The sequence below is a fragment of the Somniosus microcephalus genome, chromosome 2, assembly GCF_052327205.1.
Source record: "Somniosus microcephalus isolate GS21.2 chromosome 2, FLI_Smic_1.0, whole genome shotgun sequence".
In the NCBI taxonomy this organism is placed as follows: Eukaryota; Metazoa; Chordata; class Chondrichthyes; order Squaliformes; family Somniosidae; genus Somniosus; species Somniosus microcephalus.
Window position 1 is genome coordinate 129519605 of NC_140988.1, and position 21044 is coordinate 129540648.

At 43.5% G+C, this 21044-nt stretch overlaps 1 protein-coding gene across 46 annotated transcripts in view; it reads right to left on the minus strand.

Annotated features, from left to right (window-relative positions):
* Positions 1 to 21044, minus strand: part of LOC147122949 (calcium/calmodulin-dependent protein kinase type II subunit delta) — a 508322-nt gene that overhangs the window by 96443 nt on the left and 390835 nt on the right. For all 46 annotated transcript variants that reach the window (XM_085962275.1, XM_085962278.1, XM_085962273.1 and 43 more), the window contains exon 12: positions 15655 to 15697. In XM_085962275.1, coding sequence (XP_085818401.1) covers positions 15655 to 15697 — 43 coding nt within the window. The remainder of the gene's footprint in view (positions 1 to 15654; positions 15698 to 21044) is intronic.

The window sequence follows — 21044 nt, forward strand, 5'->3', positions numbered from 1 at the left end:
TCATTATACTTTACATTTTTGCAATTTTTTACTTCAGAAATTGCCCTGGTTGATCCACAAAGTCTACTGTGCTGATTATACCAACCGTTTACAAATTTATTCATCCAATTTATTTTGATAGCCAAATTATAGGAACAATAGAATAAGAATAGGCCGTTCATCCCACAAGCCTGTTCCACCATTCAATTAGATCATGGCTGATCTGTATCTTAAATTCATTTATCTTTAATCTATATCCCTCGATACCCCAACCTAACAAAAATCTTTCTATCACAGCCTTTGGGGCGGGGGGGGGGGGGGGGGAAAGAGAGTTCTAGTTTTTCCACCAACCTTTGTGTGAAAAAGTGCTTCCAGATTTCACTCCTAAATGGACTAGCTCTAACTTTAAGATTATGCCCTCTTACTCTGGATTCTCCACCAGAGGAAATGGTTTCTCTATGAAATTTCTTTATCATTTAAAAGACCTCAATTAGATCATTCCTCAATCTTCTGAACTCAAGGAAATACAAAGCAAGTTTATGCAACCTCTCTTAATTTAACCCTTTAAGCCCCGGTATTATTCTGGTAAATCTGCACTGTACCACCTCCAAGGCCAAGACACCCTCAAAGCCTCCTTGAAAAAGTGTAACATCCCCACCAACACCTGGGAATCCCTGGTCCAAGACCGCACAAAGTGGAGGAGAAGCATCCGGGAAGGCGCCAAACACCGAGTCTCTTCGCCGGGAGCAAGTGGAAGCCAAGCGCAGGCAGCGTAAGTCAACCCAAGTACCCCACCCACCCGCCCCTTCAACCACCGTCTGCCACACCTGTGACAGAGACTGTAGGTCCCGCATTGGACGAATTAGTCTCCTGCAAACTCATTTTTAATGTGGAAGCAAGTACATAAGAACATAAGAAATAGGAGCAGGAGTAGGCCAATCGGCCCCTCGAACCTGCTCCGCCATTCAATAAGATCATGGCTGATCTGATCCTAACCGCCAATCCACTATCACAGAACCATCTCCTGAATCTAACAGAATTAGACACACGAAATAGGAACAGGATCAGGCTACACGGCCCCTGGGCCCGCTCCGCTACCCACAGGGCCATGACCGATCCGAACCTAGACTCATGTCCAAATTCCTGCCCGCTCCCCATAACCCTTAATTCCCTTTACTTCTAGGAAACTGTCTATTTCTGTTTTAAATTTATGTAATGATGTAGCTTCTACAGCTCTTTGGGGCAGCATATTCCATGGACCTACCACCCTCTGAGTGAAGTAGTTCCTCCTCATCTCAGTTTTGAAAGAGCAGCCCCTTATTCTAAGACTATGCCCCCTAGTTCTAATTTCACGAATCATCGGGAACATCTTCCCCGCATCCACCCGATCCAACCCCTTCACAATCTATGTTTCAATAAGATCGCCTCTCATTCTTCTGAACTCCAATGAGTAGAGTCCCAATCTACTCAACCTCTCCTCATATGTCCATCCCCTCATCCCCGGGATTAACCGAGTGAACCTTCTTTGTACTGACTCGAGAGCAAGTATGTCCATTCTTAAGTATGGACACCAAAATTGTATGCAGTATTCCAGGTGCGGTCTCACCAATACCTTGTACAACTGAAGCAATACCTCCCTATTTTTATATTCTATCCCCCTAGCAATGAAAGCCAACATTCCATTGGCCTTCTTAATCACTTGCTGCACCTGCATACTAACCTTTTGAGTTTCGTGCACCAGGACCCCCAGATCCCTTTGTACTTCAGTACTTTCCAGTTTCTTGCCATTAAGATAATAACTTGCTCTACGATTTTTCCTGCCAAAGTGCATAACCTCACACTTTCCAGTATTGTATTCCATCTGCCAAATCTCTGCCCACTTACTTAGCCTGTCTATGTCCCCTTGCAGGTTTTTTATGTCCTCCTCACTCACTACTTTCCCTCCCATCTTAGTATCATCTGCAAACTTTGATATGTTACACTCGGTCCCCTCCTCCAAATCATTAATATAGATTGTAAAGAGTTGGGGACCCAGCACTGACCCCTGCGGAACACCACTAGTTACTGATTGCCAGTCTGAGAATGAACCATTTATCCCAACTCTCTGCCTTCTGTTAGATAGCCAATCCTCTATCCATGCCAGAATATTACCCCCAATCCCGTGATTTTTTATCTTAAGCAATAATCTTGTGTGGTACCTTGTCAAATGCCTTTTGGAAGTCTAAATACACTATGTCCACTGGTTCCCCTTTATCCACCCTATATGTTACTTCCTCAAAGAACTCCAGCAAATTTGTCAAACATGACTTCCCCTTCATAAAACCATGCTGACTTTGTCCTATTAAATTATGATTATCCAAATGTCCTGTTACTGTCTCCTTAATAATGGACTCCAAAATTTTGCCTACCACAGATGTTAGGCTAACCAGTGTATAGTTTCCAGCCTTCTGTCTACTGCCCTTTTTAAATAAGGGTGTTACATTAGCAGTTTTCCAGTCTGCCGGGACCATTGCCGAGTCCAGGGAGTTTTGGAAAATTATTACCAATGCATCCACAATCCCTACCGCCACTTCCCTCAAGACCCTAGGATGTAAGCCATCAGGTCCAGGTGATTTATCCGCCTTGAGTCCCATTATTTTACCGAGTACCACTTCCTTAGTGATTTTGATCGTGTTTAGCTCCTCCCCCCCCTTTAGCCCCCTGTTTGTCCAGTGTTGGGATATTCTTAGTGTCTTCGACTGTAAAGACTGATATAAAATATTCATTCAGTGTTTTTGCCATCTCCATATTTCCCACCATTAATTTCCCGGTCTCATCCTCTAAGGGACCAACATTTACTTTAGCCACCCTTTTTCTTTTTATATAACTATAAAAACTCTATCTGTTTTTATATTTTTTGCTAATTTACTTTCATAATCTATCTTCCCTTTCTTAATCAATCTTTTTGTTATTTTTTGCTGTCTTTTAAAGTTTTCCCAATCCTCTATCCTCCCACTAGATTTGGCTACCTTATATGCCCTTGTTTTTAGTCGAATACTATCCTTAATTTCTTTACTTAGCCACGGATGGCTGTCTTTTCTTTTACACCCTTTTCTTCTCAGTGGAATATATATTTTTTGGAAGTTGTAAAATAACTCCTTAAATGTACACCACTGATCATGTATCGTCTTACCCTTTAATCTATTTTCCCAATCCACTCTACTCAATTCCGCTCTCATACCTTCATAGTCTCCTTTATTCAAGCTTAGCACGCTTGTTTGAGATCCAACCTTCTCACCCTCTAATTGAATATGGAATTCAACCATGTTATGGTCACTCATTCCAAGGGGATCCTTTACTGGGACATTTTTAATTAATCCCGTCTCGTTACACAGGACCAGATCTAAGGTTGCTTGCCCCCTGGTCGGTTCAGTTACATACTGCTCAAGAAACCCATCCCTAATACACTCAATGAACTCATCCTCAAGGCAGCCCTGCCCAATTTGATTTGTCCAATTAATATGATAGTTAAAATCCCCCATAATTATAGATGTTCCCTTATTACAAGCCTCAACTATTTCCTGATTGATACTCCGTCCAACAGAGTTGCCACTGTTCGGAGGCCTATAGATTACGCCCACTAGTGTTTTTTTCCCCTTATTATTCCTTACCTCCACCCAAACTGTTTCATTATCCTGATCTTTTGACCCAATATCATTTCTCTGTATTACAATGATTCCTTCCTTTATTAACATAGCCACCCCACCTCCCCTTCCTTCCTGCCTGTCCTTCCTGATCGTTAAATAACCTGGTATGTTTAATTCCCAGGCATTGTCACCCTGCAGCCATGTTTCTGTAATGGTCACAAGATCATACCCATATGTAGTTATTTGTGCCATTAACTCGTCTATTTTGTTACGAATGCTACGTGCATTCAGATAGAGACCTTTCAAATATGTTTTGTGACACTTAGTTCGTGCTTTTGCCCTTTTTATTACTTTACCTTTTACTCCATACCTTCTGCCCCTTCCTGACACGCTCTGGTTTTTAATTTCCCCACTGCTACCTAAGTCTATGACCTTCTCTGTTGTCATTTTTATTATTTGCTCTCTAGGAACCTCCCCCCGACTAGTTAGTTTAAAGCCCTCTCTACAGCCCTGGTTATATGATCCGCCAGGACTCTAGTCCCAGCACTGGCCAAGTACAGCCCGTCCCAACGGAACAGCTCCCTGCTGCCCCAGTACTGGTGCCAGTGTCCCAGGGAGCAAAACCCATTTCTCCCACACCAGTCTTTGAGCCACGCATTTAACTCTCTAATTTTATTTGTCCTAGCCAAATTCGCTCGTGGCTCAGGTAATAATCCAGAGATTATTACCCTTGTGGTTCTGCTTTTTAATTTGGCCCCTAGTCATCCTCGGTTCTGAGGGACTGCCTAAGAAGGAGAAGGCCAAGATATTTTTCCTGCGGTTCGGTGCCCAAAACTGAATGCAGTGCTCCAGATGGGGTCCGACCAAGGCTCTGTACAAGTGAAGTATCACTTCCTCACCTTTGCATTCCAACCCCATTTTGATAAAGGCCAACATTCCATCAGCATTTTTGATTACTTATTGTACGTGTGCACTTTTAGTGATTTGTGTACATGAACACCTAAATCCCTTTTGCTCCTACACAGCTTCTAGTCTCTCACCAGTAAAAAAAAATTGATGTCTTTCTCAGATTCAAAATGGATGACCTCATAATTCCCACAGTGAACTACATCCGCCATAGTTTTGCCAACTTACTTAGTCTATCTATGTCCCTTTGTAACTTTCTGCTCCCATCTACATGACTGATTGTGCCTCCTAACTTAGTGTCAACAGCAAACTTAGATATACAACTCTCTATTCCTTCAGTGAAGTCAATGATATATATGGTGAAAAACTGGGGCGCCAGTACAGGTCCCTTGGTAACACCCCTCATCACATCCTGTCAATCAGAGTACATTCCCTTTGTCCCTACTCTCTATCTCCTACCGCCCAACCAATTACCAACCCACATCACAAGGTTACCTTCAACTGCATGTGTTTTAATTTTTTCTAACAATCTCGTGTGTGGAACCTCATCAAATGCCTTTTGGAAGTCTATATAGACAACATACATAGACATTCCACTATCCACCATGCTGGTGACCTCCTCAAAAAATTCAGCTAGATTAGTCAGGCATGATCGACTCTTCACAAATCCATGCTGTGTCTTTGATCAGCTCATACAATCCAAGTGCTCAGACACTCTGTCCCTGATGATAGATTCAAGTAACTTCCCCAAAACCCCACAACTGAGGCTAAACTGACAGGTCTGTAGTTACCTGGATTCTCTGTCCCTCCCTTGAATAATGGAGTGATATTTGCAAAACATAGCCAAATTATTTATGTTCTTTTGATAATATTGGTTCCATAGTTTATATTCTGACCTCCAATTTCTGTTTACACCCAATAACTCATGTGAGCATTGCTACCTGTGAAGCCAGATTATCACATTTGACCATAGAAACATAGAAGACAGGAGCAGGAGTAGGCCATTCGGCCCCTCGAGCCTGCTCCGCCATTCAATGCGATCATGGCTGATCATCCAAATTCAGTACCCGGTCCCTGCTTTCTCCCCATACCACTTGATCCCTTTAGCCTTAAGAAATATATCCAACTCCTTCTTGAATATATTTAATAAACTGGCCTCCACCGCCTTCTGTGGTAGAGTGTTCCACAGGTTCACCGCTCTCTGGGTGAAGAAATTCCTCCTCATTTCTGTCCTAAATGGCCTACCCTTTATCCTTAGACTGTGTCCCCTGGTTCTGGACTCCCCGACCATCGGGAACATCCTTCCTGCATCCAGTCTGTCCAGTCCTGTCAGAATGTTATAAGTTTCAATGAGATCACCTCTCATTCTTCTAAACTCCAGCGAGTACAAACCCAATTGACCCAATCTCTCCTCATACGTCATTCCTGCCATCCCAGGTATCAGCCTGGTGAATCTTCGCTGAACTCCTTCCATGGCAAGAACATCCTTCCTCAGATAAGGCGACCAATACTGCACACAATACTCAAGGTGTGGTCTCACCAAGGCCCTGTACAACTGCAGCAAGACATCCTTGTTCCTGTACTCAAACCCTCTCGCTACGAAGGCCAACATACCATTTGCCTTCTTAACCGCCTGCTGCACCTGCATGCTTACCTTCAGCGACTGGTGCACAAGGACACCCAGGTCTCGTTGCACTTCCCCCTTCTCCTAATCTATTGCCATTTAGATAATAATCTGCCTTCCTGTTTTTGCCACCAAAGTGGACAACCTCACATTTATCCACGTTATACTGCATCTGCCATGTTTCTGCCCAATCACCCAACATGTCCAAATCATCCTGGAGTTTCTCGACATCCTCCTCACAGCACACACGCCCACCCAGCTTTGTGTCGTCTGCAAATTTGGAGATATTACATCTAGTTCCCTTGTCTAGATCATTAATATATATTGTGAATAGCTGGGGTCCAAGAACCGATCCCTGCGGTACCCCACTAGTCACTGCCTGCCACTCGGAAAAAGACCCGTTTATTCCGACTCTTTGCTTTCTGTCTGCCAACCAGTTCTCTATCCAAGTCAATACCTTGCCCCCAATCCCATGTGCCTTAACTTTACACGCTAATCTCTTATGCGGGACCTTATGGAAGGCCTTCTGAAAGTCCAGATACACCACATCCACTTGTTCTCCCTTATCTATATTACCAGTTACATCCTCAAAAAATTCCAGTAGATTAGTCAAGCATGATTTACCTTTTGTGAATCCATGTTGACTTTGTCCGATCCTGTCACTGTTTTCCAAGTGCTCTGCTATTACAGGAAACTTTGGTTTATCTGGAGGTTAACTGTCCGGAATGCTCGAGCCACCGGCAAAAATCAGGAGCCGTTTCGTTAGGTTTTTTTTCACCACTCAGGCTCTGCAAGGTCTCGCTGAAGCTGTTGCTAAGCTACAGAGACGCTTGCAAGGTACGGCCGACTGTTTAGAAGCTGTAAGCAACAGGGTTTGTTGCCCGATACGGAGCTCAAAATCTCCGTATGTTTCAACATTAGCGCTGGTTTGTCCGGCAGTTTTGATGGGACGGCAACAGCTCGGTCCCGTCGGTGCCGGATAGCACAAAGTTTCCTGCACATCTTTTATAATGGACTCTAGCATTTTCCCCACTACCGATGTCAGGCTTACCGGTCTATAATTCCCCGTTTTCTCTCTACCACCTTTTTTGAATAGTGGGGTAACATTAGCTACCCTCCAATCCATGGGTACTGTTCCAGATTCCATCGAATGTTGGAAGATGATCAGCAATGCATCTACTATTTCTAGGGCCACTTCCTTAAGTACCCTAGCATGTAGATTATCAGGCCCTGGGGATTTATCAGCCTTCAATCCCCCGAACACCATTTCCCTACAAATACTGATTTCTTTCAGTTCCTCCCTTTCATCAGACCCTATGTTCCCCGGCATCTCTGGGAGGTTATTTGTGTCCTCCTTTGTGAAGACAGAACCAAAATATGTATTTAGTTGGTCTGCCATTTCTTTGTTCCCCATTATAAATTCTCCTGATTCTGACTGCAAGGGACCGACGCTTGACTTCACCAATCTTTTTCTCTTCACATATCTATAAAAGCTTTTACAGTCAGTTTTTGTGTTCCCTGCAAGCTTACTCTCATATTCTATTTTGCCCTTCTTAATGAATCCTTTTGTCCTCCTTTGTTGAATCCTAAATTGCTCCCAATCCTCAGGATTATTGCTTTTTCTGGCCAATTTATATGTCCTCTCCTTGGACCTTATGCTATCCCTAATTTCCCTCATTAGCCACGGTTGAGTCACCTTTTTTGTTTTATTTTTATGCCAAACTGGGATGAACAAATTCTGTAGTTCATCCATGCGGTCTTTGAATGTTTGCCATTGCCTATCCACCGTCAACCCTTTGAGTGAAATTCCCCAATCAATCCTACCCAACCCGCGCCTCAGACCATCGTAGTTTCCTTTATTTAAATTCAGGACCCTAGTCTCTGAGTCAACTACTTCATTCTCCATCTTATTGAAGAATTCGATATTATGATCGCTCCGACCCAAGGGGCCTCGTACAACAAGATTGCTAATTAATCCTTTCTCGTTACTTAATACCCAGTCCAAAATGGCCTGATCTCTGGTTAGTTCTTCGACATATTGGTCCAGGAAACCTTCCCGTAAACACTCCAGGAATTCCTCCTCCACAGTATTGTTACTAATTTGGTTAGCCCAATCTATATGTAGATTAAAGTCACCCATGATGACTGCTGTGCCCTTATTGCACGCTTCTTTAATTTCCCTTTTAATGCCATCCCCAACCTCCGCCTTACTGTTCGGAGGTCTATATACCACTCCCACTAACGTTTTCTGCCCCTTGGTATTTCTCAGTTCTACCCATACAGATTCCACATCATCAGAGCTAATATCCTTCCTTACAATTGTGTTAATCCCTTCTTTAACCAGTAATGCTACCCCACCTCCCTTTCCTTTTTGCCTATCTTTCCTGAATATCGAATACCCCTGGATGTTGAGTTTCCAGACTTGGCCATCCTTGAGCCACGTTTCCGTAATCCCAACCAAATCATATTCGTTTACCTCTATTTACGCAGCCAATTCATCCACCTTATTGCGAATGCTCCTCGCATTAAGACACAAAGCCTTCAGGCTTATTTTTTTAACGCTCTTAGACCTATTAGAATTATTATTTACTGTGGCCATGTTTGATTTAAACCCTTGATTTCTCTGACTGACACTTTTGTTTTTCTCCTTCCTTTCTTTTGCTTTTATCCTTGTTTCCCTTTCCTCTGTCCCCTTGCTCAGTTTCCCAACCCCCTGCCATCTTAGTTTAAACCCTCCCCCAGAGCACTAGCAAACACACCCCCTAGGACATCGGTTCCAGCCCTGCCAAGGTGCAAACCGTCCGGTTTGAACTGGTCCCACCTCCCCCAGAACCAGTTCCAATGTCCCAGGAACTTGAATCCCTCCCCCGGCACCATTCCTCTAGCCACGTATTCATCTGAAATATCCTTCTATTTCTACTCTGACTAGCACGTGGCACTGGTAGCAATCCTGAGATTACTACCTTTGAGGTCCTATTTTTTAAATTTACCTCCTAACTCCCTATATTCAGGTCTATAAACAGACAACTGGCTGTTCACCCTCCCCTTCCAAAATGTTCTGCAGCCACTTTGAGACATCCTTGACCCTTGCACCAGGGAGGCAACACACCATCCTGGAGTCTCGTTTGCGGCTGCAGAAATGCTTATCTATTCCCCTTACAATAGAATCCCCTATTACTATAGCTCTACCCCTCTTTTTCCTCCCGTCCTGTGCAGCAGAGCCACCCCTGGTGCCAGGAAGTTGGCTGCTGCTGCCTTCCTCTGATAAGCCATTCCCTCCCAACAGTACTCAAAGGTAGTGTATCTGTTTGAGAGGGGGATGTCCACAGGGGACCCCTGCACTACCTGCCTGCGCCTAGTACTCTGCCTGTTGGTCACCCCTTCCCTTTCTGCCTGTCCAACCTCTACCTGCGGTGTGCCCAACTCGCTAAATGTGCTATTCACGACGTCCTCAGTATCGCGAACGCTCCAGTATGCATCCAATCGCAGCTCCGGCGCTGCAATGCAGTCTGTCAGTAGCTGCAGCTGGATACACTTCCTGCACACGTAGTTGTCAGGGACACAGGAAGTGTCCCTGAGTTCCCACATAGCGCAGGAGGAGCATACCATGTGGCCAGGCTAAGTAGTCAACTTCCCTAAAATTCATAGATTCGCAAAGTTATCTATAGCACATATACAAATCCTGCATTTTAAAACATATTCCAAGAAATTGTGCCATTTTAAATATTTCACTATGAATTTATTAACTGAATAACATTTTGTCCCAAACTTAGCAGAAGGTACTTATATTAAGTACTATTGATGGAAGGAATAATAGTTACAAGATTACAACAGACCAAGTGACTAGTCATTTCTCTTTCCCCTGCAAATATCTGAAGCTACAGAACATAACTCGTAAATGAATCTATTCAGCCTTTTTCTGCAAAGCTAATCTCACTAAAACTGAAAAGGATCTTACAGCTAAATATTACCCAATAATGAAATCTGACATGCAGTTTGATGATAGGAAGAGGAGGAGAGGGAAAAGAACAAAACCAAAAATATTCATCAAGGAACATTGAAAAACAAAAATAGGAAAATATTTACATCCTTTTATGTTGTCAACCTTATGCAGAATTGATTGTCTGATTTGTCACTGAAGCATGCCAAAAAAAATTTGCAATACTACTCTGTATTCTTCAGCCAATCTTGTATGTTCTACATAGCCAATGATGAAAGCTGACAACCAAAATCATTTAAGCAATGCAAGGGTTTCAATATGGATTATAGCAATTTTGGGTGCATAGGTTTCTGATAGCAGTTGTTAACAGGTGCACTTAGTAATGGTGAAATAAAAACAAAAAGCCATTACTTTGCAAGTCATGCACTCTAATTAACCGGACTACAGCAAACAAAGAAATACATTGAACTACACTATTTTGTTTTTGTAAGGTTTACAATATTTTCTAGAAATCCATGTATGGTTTGCACTTGTTCCATTACATTGTAATATATATACATACATATGATAAACTAGTATCTATATACAGTCTACTCCTCTTAATCCAAAATTGCTTAATTTGAATTATTTGTTGGTTAGAATTGAAATTGTGCAAAAAAACCTGTTTTATTAAAGTTGCTTAATTCATACTACTGGATTATACAACATTTTCCAAGCAAAATAAAAATGACTTTGAATTAATGGGCGTAGACTGTATACAGAGGAAGAAATTTACAGAACAAAGTTTATAAATAGACCTTCATGTAACAGCTGACGAAATTGTCAACTAAAGCATTGTTTCTGAATTCTAATATTTACTTGTACAAATTCTGCAGATATCCATTACCTTGTACCGCATTACTGGAAGGGAGAATTGCATTTGACAAAGCAAAACAGCAGAGCTGCCATAAATGGAGTGAACTGCCACTGATGTCTTTGGTTAATTCTGAAAACTCTCACCGCTAATGAAACAGATTGAAATGCACCAAATCTGCTCCATTGAAATCAAGTTTTAAGATTTTATGACATTAATTAGGTATAATTCTATTCTAATCTTTGTATATTGTGCTCATACAAATTTGGAATGAATCATAAGCACAATTTTTTTTGCATGATTATTTCCACATTTTCAAGTCTTAATCACAATATGAAACCAAAGGATAATTTTACTTTAATCTTAAAAACTATGGCCTAAACCAATATAATACACATATATGTAACAGCGTGATAGCATAACAGCACAAGAAAACACAGAATTAGTAAATGCCATTACATCTGGCAAGCCAAGTACATTCTACCACATTGCGGATTCTACCCACCTCTTCCATCTCCTGAGGGAAAGGTGGAATCTCCAAATGGTAATCAAAAAATCTTTCAAAGATTTATCCATTCCCACATCTACACTATTGAGATTGGTTGTCCTTTACTCTAGTCCTAGCAACACAGGAACTATTGTGTGCTGAGTATTTCCATTTCTCATGTTTGTGCCTAACCCTTTGCCACTGGAACAGTGCATACTGCTTTATTAAGGCTATTTGCAACAGCAACTATCCACACCTCTCCTTACTGAGCCTCCTATTACAATGGTTTGTCTAGCCCCATCTTCCATGAACATATACCAATTCACTCATATAACATGACTCACCTTCTCATCATTTTCAGAGTCTAGCCTCATATAGTCTACCCTTACCTCATTCATAAAGAAATCCAATACTATTAATATGTTAACAGCATAATCTGCTGCAAGTATATTTTGCTGTTGCTACCTCAAACAACTTCTGTTTCTTTTATAGTGCTTCCATCTTTTTCACCTCAGTCACAATCACCTTACAATTTCAGTTCTGGATATCTAATGATAGGATGGAAATGGTGAGCAATGACAACAATTCTGGGTATCAGGAATTTAAGTTGTGAAGAAAGGCCAGAAAGTTGAGTTCATTTTCTTTGGAAAAAAGACTTGAAGGTGGTGTTCCAGATTGATCCAGGCAAATTGTTCATTTTAGTGAAGAGTTCAAAGATCTTAGGACACAAATTGACATTAAATATATGGGAAAACAGGCAGAATTATTATTATTATTATTATTTTTTAAGTACAACTACATTTTTGGAATAAGTTACCAGAGAAATGGACATTTCTCTGGACAAATGGATTGATTGGGGAATGGCACTCAAAGGGTTGACAGTGGATAGGCAATGGCAAACATTCAAAGACCGAATGGATGAACTACAGAATTTGTTCATCCCAGTTTGGCATAAAAATAAAACAAAAAAGGTGACCCAACCGTGGCTAACAAGGGAAATTAGGGATAGCATAAGGTCCAAGGAGAGGGCATATAAATTGGCCAGAAAAAGCAATAATCCTGAGGATTGGGAGCAGTTTAGGATTCAACAAAGGGGGACAAAGGGATTAATTAAGAAAGGGAAAATAGAATATGAGAGTAAGCTTTCAGGGAACATAAAAACTGACTGTAAAAGCTTTTATAGATATGTGAAGAGAAAAAGATTGGTGAAGTCAAGCGTAGGTCCCTTGCAGTCAGAATCGGGGGAATTTATAATGGGGAACAAAGAAATGGCAGACCAACTAAATACATATTTTGGTTCTGTCTTCACAAAGGAGGACACAAATAACCTCCCAGAGATGCCGGGGAACATAGGGTCTGATGAAAGGGTGGAACTGAAAGAAATCAGTATTTGTAGGGAAATGGTGTTAGGAAAATTGATGGGACTGAAGGCCGATAAATCCCCAGGGCCTGATAATCTACATCCCAGGGTACTTAAGGAAGTGGCCCTAGAAATAGTAGATGCATTGCTGGTCATCTTCCAGAACTCGATAGACTCTGGAACGGTACCCATGGATTGGCGGGTAGCTAATGTTACCCCACTATTCAAAAAAGGTGGTAGAGAAAAGGCGGGGAATTATAGACCGGTAAGCTTGACATCGGTAGTGGGGAAAATGCTAGAGTCCATTATAAAAGATGTAATAGCAGAGCACTTGGAAAAAAGTGACCGGATCGGACAAAGTCAACATGGATTTACAAAAGGTAAATCATGCTTGACTAATCTACTGGAATTTTTTGAGGATGTAACTGGTAAAATAGATAAGGGAGAACCAGTGGATGTGGTGTATTTGGACTTTCAGAAGGCTTTCGATAAGGTCCTGCATAAGAGATTAGCGTGCAAAATTAAGGCACATGGGATTGGGGGCAAGGTATTGACTTGGATAGAGAACTGGTTGGTGGACAGAAAGCAAAGAGTTGGAATAAACGGGTCGTTTTCCGAGTGGCAGGCAGTGACTAGTGGGGTACCGCAAGGATCGGTCCTATGACCCCAGCTGTTCACAATATATATTAATGGTCTGGACGAGGGAATTGGATGTAATATCTCCAAATTTGCAGACGACACAAAGCTGGGTGGGAGGGTATGCTGTGAGGAGGATGTCGTGAAACTCCAGTACGATTTAGACAGGTTGGGTGATTGGGCAGAAACATGGCAAATGCACTATAATGTGGATAAATGTGAGGTTGTCCACTTTGGTGGCAAAAACAGGAAGGCAGATTATTTGAATGGCAATAGATTGGGAGAAAGGGAAGTGCAAAGAGACCTGGGTGTTCTTGTGCACCAGTCGCTGAAGGTAAGCATGCAGGTGCAGCAGGCGGTTAAGAAGGCAAATGGTATGTTGGCCTTCGTAGCAAGAGGGTTCGAGTACAAGAACAAGGATGTCTTGCTGCAGTTGTACAGGGCCTTGGTGAGACCACACCTTGAGTATTGTGTGCAGTTTTGGTTGCCTTACCTGAGGAAGGACGTTCTTGCCATGGAAGGAGTGCAGCGAAGATTCACCAGGCTGATACCTGGGATGGCAGGAATGACGTATGAGGAGAGATTGTGTCGATTGGGCTTATACTCACTGGAGTTTAGAAGATTGAGAGGGGATCTCATCGAAACCTATAAAATTCTGTCAGGCCTGGACAGACTAGATGCAGGAAGGATGTTTCTGATGGCCGGGGAGTCCAGAACCAGGGGTCATAGCCTAAGGATAAGGGGTAAGCCATTTAGGACTGAAATGAGGAGGAATTTCTTCACCCAGAGAGTGGTGAACCTGTGGAATTCTCTGCCACAGAGGGCGGTGGAGGCCAGTTCATTAAGTATATTCAAGAAAGAGTTAGATATATTTCTTAAGGCTAAAGGGATCAAGGGATATGGGGAGAAGGCAGGGACAGGGTACTGAGTTTGGATGATCAGCCATGATCTCATTGAATGGCGGAGCAGGCTCGAAGGGCCTACTCCTGCTCCTACCTTCTATGTTTCTATGTTTCTATATTATAAATAGGTTTGAGGGGCCATAGGTGCATTTCTAAAGAGAGATGGAATTGAGAGATGCGAGAAGGTAGGTAAGTAGGTGAGGTTGATTAAAAAAAAAACGAACATTTCCTTATTCCTAAAAAAAAATATTTAAACTCAAACTATGTAAATCTGGAGCAATTGTGGGACTTTTCTAAATTGACCTCTTTTGCATGTCTGAATTTGTACCCTCATTTTCTGCAATGCAGTTTCCCTTTAATCTCAAAATTACCACAATTTCCTCTCTAAATTATTAAATACAGATAGATCTTAAATTCTTTCTTTATTGATAATCAATTTCCTGCCTGATTCACCATCACCTTGTGTTTCCCAAATCACTCCTGCTGAACATCCAGTGGAACATCACAGGCAGTGTCAATTCTGCTAACTGCTGCTTTTTGTCCTGTGAAACTCTTCAATGTACTGTGGTGTCTAAAAACTGTTCGGTTCATCAAGAAGCTTATTTTGAAATAATTATACCATTAAGATTTCCTTCAGCAGTTATGGATACAATCCTCAAATAAAATTGCACTGAGCCAGGTTCTCTAGTTTTCGACCCAGTTTCTTTTACAATATGCTACTTTCCCCCTATTTTTCTCTGCAAATTCAAAAATCGAATTATCCTTATTAACAAGTATCAACTGACTCTTACAATGAACTTAGATCCCACACTTACCCCAAATATTTTAGAATTAACCAATTTATCCTTTTTCTTCTCAGTTATACAGAACTAATCGTATGGTTTATGGTAAGCCCACCTGAAGAGGCATTTGGCAATCAGGATAAAACCAAACAGGTGTTTTAATAGCTTCAAATAATTTACACACTAAATGCAACAAGTCTGGTAAATAAGAATGTTGCAAATACAGAAAATGCTGTGAATAAATATATTTTTAAAACTGAACCTAGAAAAACAGAAGGCAATTGATAAAATGCATTCTCTGCACAACATTGACCATTATGAATTATTTACTGGTATATTGATCAAATTTACATAGATATATGCATCTGACAAACATAAATTACCACACAGAATTGTTATGTAAGCATAACAACAATCTATCATGAATAGTTCTAAAATTGCTGCCCCCAGGAACCACAAATGTCGACTAGACATGGATGTGGAATTTTAAGATTTTAAGCTTTCTGCACAATTAATATGTAGACAGAGTATGCACAAACAGCATCATTTGCACACGTACCTGAGAAGTTTCTTGTGGCCAGCATTGTTGTGAGAATAGCCCCCTGGAAAAGTTGATGAAAACAAAAAATGAGGAACAACTTCTGGCAAAGCAGATCTTGTATACAACTAAAATAAAATATCAAATGATGTATCAATGTTCTGGTACAGCTCAACAGGCAGAATTTTCAGTGTTAATTAACTTTTCAGCCTTTACGTATGTGTGTTTGGTCAAGTAAACAGAGGCATAGGTACAAAAGCAAGGAAGTTATGATGAACCTTTATGAAACACTGGTCCGGCCTCAACTGGAGTACTATGTCCAATTCTGGGCACTGCACTTCAGGAAGGATGTGAAGACCTTAGAGAGGGTGCAGAAAAGATTTACAAGAATGGTTCCACAGATGAGGAACTTCAGTTACATGGATAGACTGGAAAAGCTGGGGTTGTTCTCCTTAGAGCAGAGAAGGTTGAGAGGAGATTTGATAGAGGTGTTCAAAATCATGAGGGGGTCTAGACAGAGTAGATAGAGAGAAACTGTTCCCATTGGTGGAAGGATCGAGAACCAGAGGACACAGATTTAAGGTGATTGGAAGAACCAAAGACGACATGAGGAAAAACTTTTTTTTACACAGCGAGTGGTTAGGATCTGGAAGGCAATATCTGAAAGGGTGGTGGAGGCAGATTCAATCATGACTTGCTAAAGTTTAAATAGTCTACAGGGAGTGGTCTTGGTGGTGCTGAATTACTTTTCTGTTCATTTAAAAACGTGCTGAAACAAGTTGCTTTCAGACATGGGTGGCCTGGTAGGGCGACCTCTGGGAATTGAGCATGACTAGTAGAATGAGCAGAGGCCACGCAGAGCAGGGCAAGCTGCTAGAAGAGGGAGGAGGAGGGGGGGGAGAAAGGCTCGCAGCAGGAGGCCATATTCGTCGAGGGTCTATAGGGAGCAATTCTCTTACCTCAAGTACAGCAAGGACCAATGCTTGAAATGTCTTTGCTTCGCAAAAGTGGTTGTGACTGAAATCTGTCAACTGTTGCAGCCACAACAACAACTTCAAAGCAGGGCAAGGACAGCATTGCCTGTGGCTATCAAAGTGACAGTGGCTCTAAACTTTTTGCATCTGGCTCCTTCCAGGCTGCTGCTGGAGATGTAAGCAACATCTCGCAGTTTGCAGTGCACTGCTGCATAAGTGACATCACTGAGGCTCTCTATATACAGAGAAACAGTTTAATCTCATTCCCTCTTGCCAGAGACAAACAGATGGAGTGAACATGAGGGTTTACACAGATTGCAGGCTTCCCCATGGTGCAGGGTGCCATTCACTGCATGCACATTGCCTTGCATGCGTCTCATGTGAACTTGGCCATTTTCATGAACCAAAAAGGATTCCACTCCTTCGATGTGCAGCTGGTGTACGACCACAGGCAGCGCATCATGCAGATGAATGCCCATTATTCTGGCAACAGTCACAATTCCTTCAATCTGTGGAAGTCCCCTGTGCCACCTGTATTTGGTCCACCATGGCAAGTCAAAAGCTGGCTACTGGGAGACCAGGGTTATCCACTCATGACATGGCTCATGACTCTGGTATAGAGCCAACACACGTGTGCACAGCAGGCTTGGAATGAGAGCTATGCTGTCACAAGGAACATTATAGAGCACATAATCGGCGTGCTCAAGCAATGCTTCCGCTGCCTGGATCACTCAGGAAGAGCCCAGCAGTACACAGCTTTTTTTAAATTTGTTTTTATGGGATGTGGGCGTCGCTGGCAAGGCCAACATTTATTGCCTATGCTTAATCGCCCTCGAGAAGGTGGTGGTGAGCCGCTTTCTTGAACCGCTGCAGTCCGTGTGGTAAAGTTACTCCCACAGTGCTGTTAGGTAGGGAGTTCCAGGATTTTGACCCAGCAACGATGAAGGATCAGCGATATACTTCTAAGTCAGGATGGTGTGTGACTTGGAGGGGAACTTGGAGGTGGTGGTGTGCCCATGCACCTGCTGCCCTTTTCCTTCTAGGTGGAAGAGGTCGCGGGTTTGGAAGGTGCTGTTGAAGGAGCTTTGGCGAGTTACTGCAGTGCATCTTGTAGATGGTACACACTGCAGCCACAGTATGCCAGTGGTGGAGGGAGTGAATGTTTAAGGTGGTAGATGGGGTGCCAATGAAGCAGGCTGCTTTGTCCTGTATGGTGTCGAGCTTCTTGAGTGTTGTTGGAGCTGCACTCATCCAGGCAAATGGAGCGTATTCCATCACACTCCTTACTTGTGCCTTGTAGATGGTAGAAAGGCTTTGGGGAGTCAGGAAGTGAGACACTTGTCACAGAATACCTAGCCTCTGACCTGCTCTTGTTGCCACCTCACCTTACCTCTGGAATTCAGCTCCTTTGTCTAAGTTTGGACCAAGGCTGTAATGAGGTCGGGAGCCGAGTGGTCAGTGGGCAGGTTATTAGTGAGTAAGTGCCGCTTGATAGCACTGTCGATGACACCTTCCATCACTTTGCTGATGATTGAGAGTAGACTGATGAGGCGGTAATTGACTGGATTGGATTTGTCCTGCTTTGCGTGGACAGGACATACCTGGGCAGTTTTCCACATTGTCGGATAGATGCCAGTGTTGTAGCTGTACTGGAATAGCTTGGCTAGAGGCGCGGCTAGTTCTGCAGCACAAGTCTTCAGCACGATAGCCGGGGTGTTGTCAGGGCCCATAGCCTTTGCTGTATCCATTGTGCTCAGCTGTTTCTTGATATCACGTGGAGTAAATCAAATTGGCTGAAGACTGGCTTCTGTGACGGTGAGGACCTCAGGAGGAGGCCGATATGGATCATCCACTCGGCACTTCTGGCTGAAGATGGTTGCAAAAGCTTCAGCCTTGTCTTTTGCATTCACGTGCTGGGCTCCACCAACATTGAGGGTGGGATATTCATGGAGCCTCCGCCTCCCGTTAGTTGTTTCATGGTCCACCACCATTCACGACTGGATGTGGCAGGACTGCAGAGCTTTGATCTGATCCGTTGATTGTGGGATCGCTTAGCTCTGTCTATAGCATGCTGCTTCCGCTTTTTAGCATGTATGTAGTCCTGTGTTGCAGCTTCACCAGGTTGGCACCTAATTTTTAGGTATGCCTGGTGCTGTTCCTGGCATGCTCTTCCACATTCCTTGTTGAACCAGGGTTAGTTCCCTAGCTTGATAGTAATGGTAGAGTGAGGGATATTGTGGTGGAATACAATTCTGCTGCTGCTGATGGCCCACAGTGCCTCATGGATGCCCAGTTTTGAGCTGCTAGACCAGTTCTGAATGTATCCCATTTAGCACGGTGTTAGTGCCATACAACACGATGGAGGGTGTCCTCAGTGTGAAGGCGGGACTTCGTCTCCACAATGACTGTGCATTGGTCACTGCTACCAATACTCTCATGGACAGATGCATCTGTGACAGGTAGGTTGGTGAGGACGAGGTCAAGTAGGTTTTTTCCCTCGTGTTGGTTCTCTCACCACCTGTCGCAGACCCAGACTGGCAGTTATGTCCTTCAGGACTCGGCCAGCAGTGGTGCTACCGAGCCACTTTTGGTGATGGATATTGAAGTCCCCCACCCAGAGTACATTTTGTGCCCTTGCTACTCTCAGTGCTTCTTCCAAGTGATGTTCAACATGGAGGAGTACTGATTCATCAGCTGAGGGAGGGCGGTAGATGGTAATCAGCAGGAGATTTCCTTGCCCATGCTTGACCTGAAGCCATGAGACTTCATGGGGTTTGGAGTCAATGTTGCGGACTCCCAGGGCCATTCCTTCCCGACTGTATACCACTGTGCCGCCACCCCTGGTGGATCTGTCCTGCCGGTGGGACAGGACATACCCAGGGATGATGATGGAGGAGTTTGGGACATTGGCTGGAAGGTATGATTCTATGAGCATGACTATGTCAGGCTGTTGCTTGATTAGTCTGTGGGACAGCTCTCCCAATTTTGGCAGAAGTCACCAGATGTTGGTGAGAAGGACTTTGCAGGGTCGACTGGGATGGCTGTGCCGGTGCCGATTCTGTAGCTGAGGTCGAAGCAGGGTGGACCGTCCGGTTTCATTCTTTTTATTGTTTTTTGTAGCGGTTTGTTACAACTGAGTGGCTTGCTAGGCCATTTCAGAGGGCAGTTAAGAGTCAACCACATTGCTGTGGGTCTGGAGTCACATATAGGCCAGACCAGGTAAGGACGCAGATTTCCTTCCCTAAAGGTATCAAGATTTGTAGTAAGCTGCCTGCTGCACAACCTCAGCATTATGAGGGAACAGCCCTTGCCACCATCTACCAGGTGAGAAGCTGAGGAGCAGGAGTACGAAGACGAGGAGGAGCAGGAAGTTCAACAGGAAGTGGAGGCCCAGGAAGAAGGGAGGCTACAACGTAGACAGCGGACTCTATGTGATGAAATAATTAATGAGCGAAACCAGTAACCTCAACTACACCTCCCTATTCACCAACAGTCTCACATTTCTTACCTTTCCTCTGTCACTGACCATCACATCATCCTTTTTCCAACAACACAAAAATAAAAAGTGCTAGAAAATGCACATTCCAATCCCATTTTATAAATTCAATCAGGACATAATGCGTACAAAAATAAACTAATCACCCATGTGCAATCCCTTAGTTCCTATCTTCCGTGTGCCTTTGCCTCTCCTAGTGCTCGTGCTTCCCAGTGGCTGCAGCATGGGTGGTGGAAGGCTGCTGACCTTCAATTGAGATGACAGCAAATGGCCTTGGAGGGTGAACTCAAGCAGCGCTGGACCTATCCAGCTTCAGACTGCACCATCTTGGCATGGGTTGCAGCAGTCTGGGCTGGCTGGCTGACAGGCAACAAGCAAGGGCACTGGCAGGGTAGCAGTAGTGAGAGCAGGAATGCTGTCCTCTTGAGAGAGGACAGCAGGTTCGTGTTCCATGGAGCCACCTCCATTCTCCTGGGGCGGCACCTCAGCAATCCTACTGATCTGTTGGAGAACAGATTGATGGAATGCTATGAAGCCCTGGATGCCCCTTTGAATAGAGGTATCTAGAGCCACGATGGCAGCAGTCTGAGCGCCCACTACAGCAATCAGACCTTTGATGGAAGCTGTTTATGCTGCAATGAAAACTGAGACATTGGCTATCAGACGTTGCATCATGCTGGATTACACAGGTGATCACCAGTTCCATGTTGGAAAAGATGGGCTTCAAGCTCTGCGCAAATACCCGTGCCAATTTGGTCCTGGACTCTTCCACGCTCCTTGACATTGAGTGCAAGCTTTCTGGCAGGCAGTCCAGTGCACCAAGCATTTGGTTATGTACACCCATCAGCCTTCTTCTGTAGCTTGGCCCATGGAAGTCCTCATCTGACTTTTCTGCAGCAGAACTAGTGTGCGACCTCACCCGCCGGCAAGCTGGCACCTGC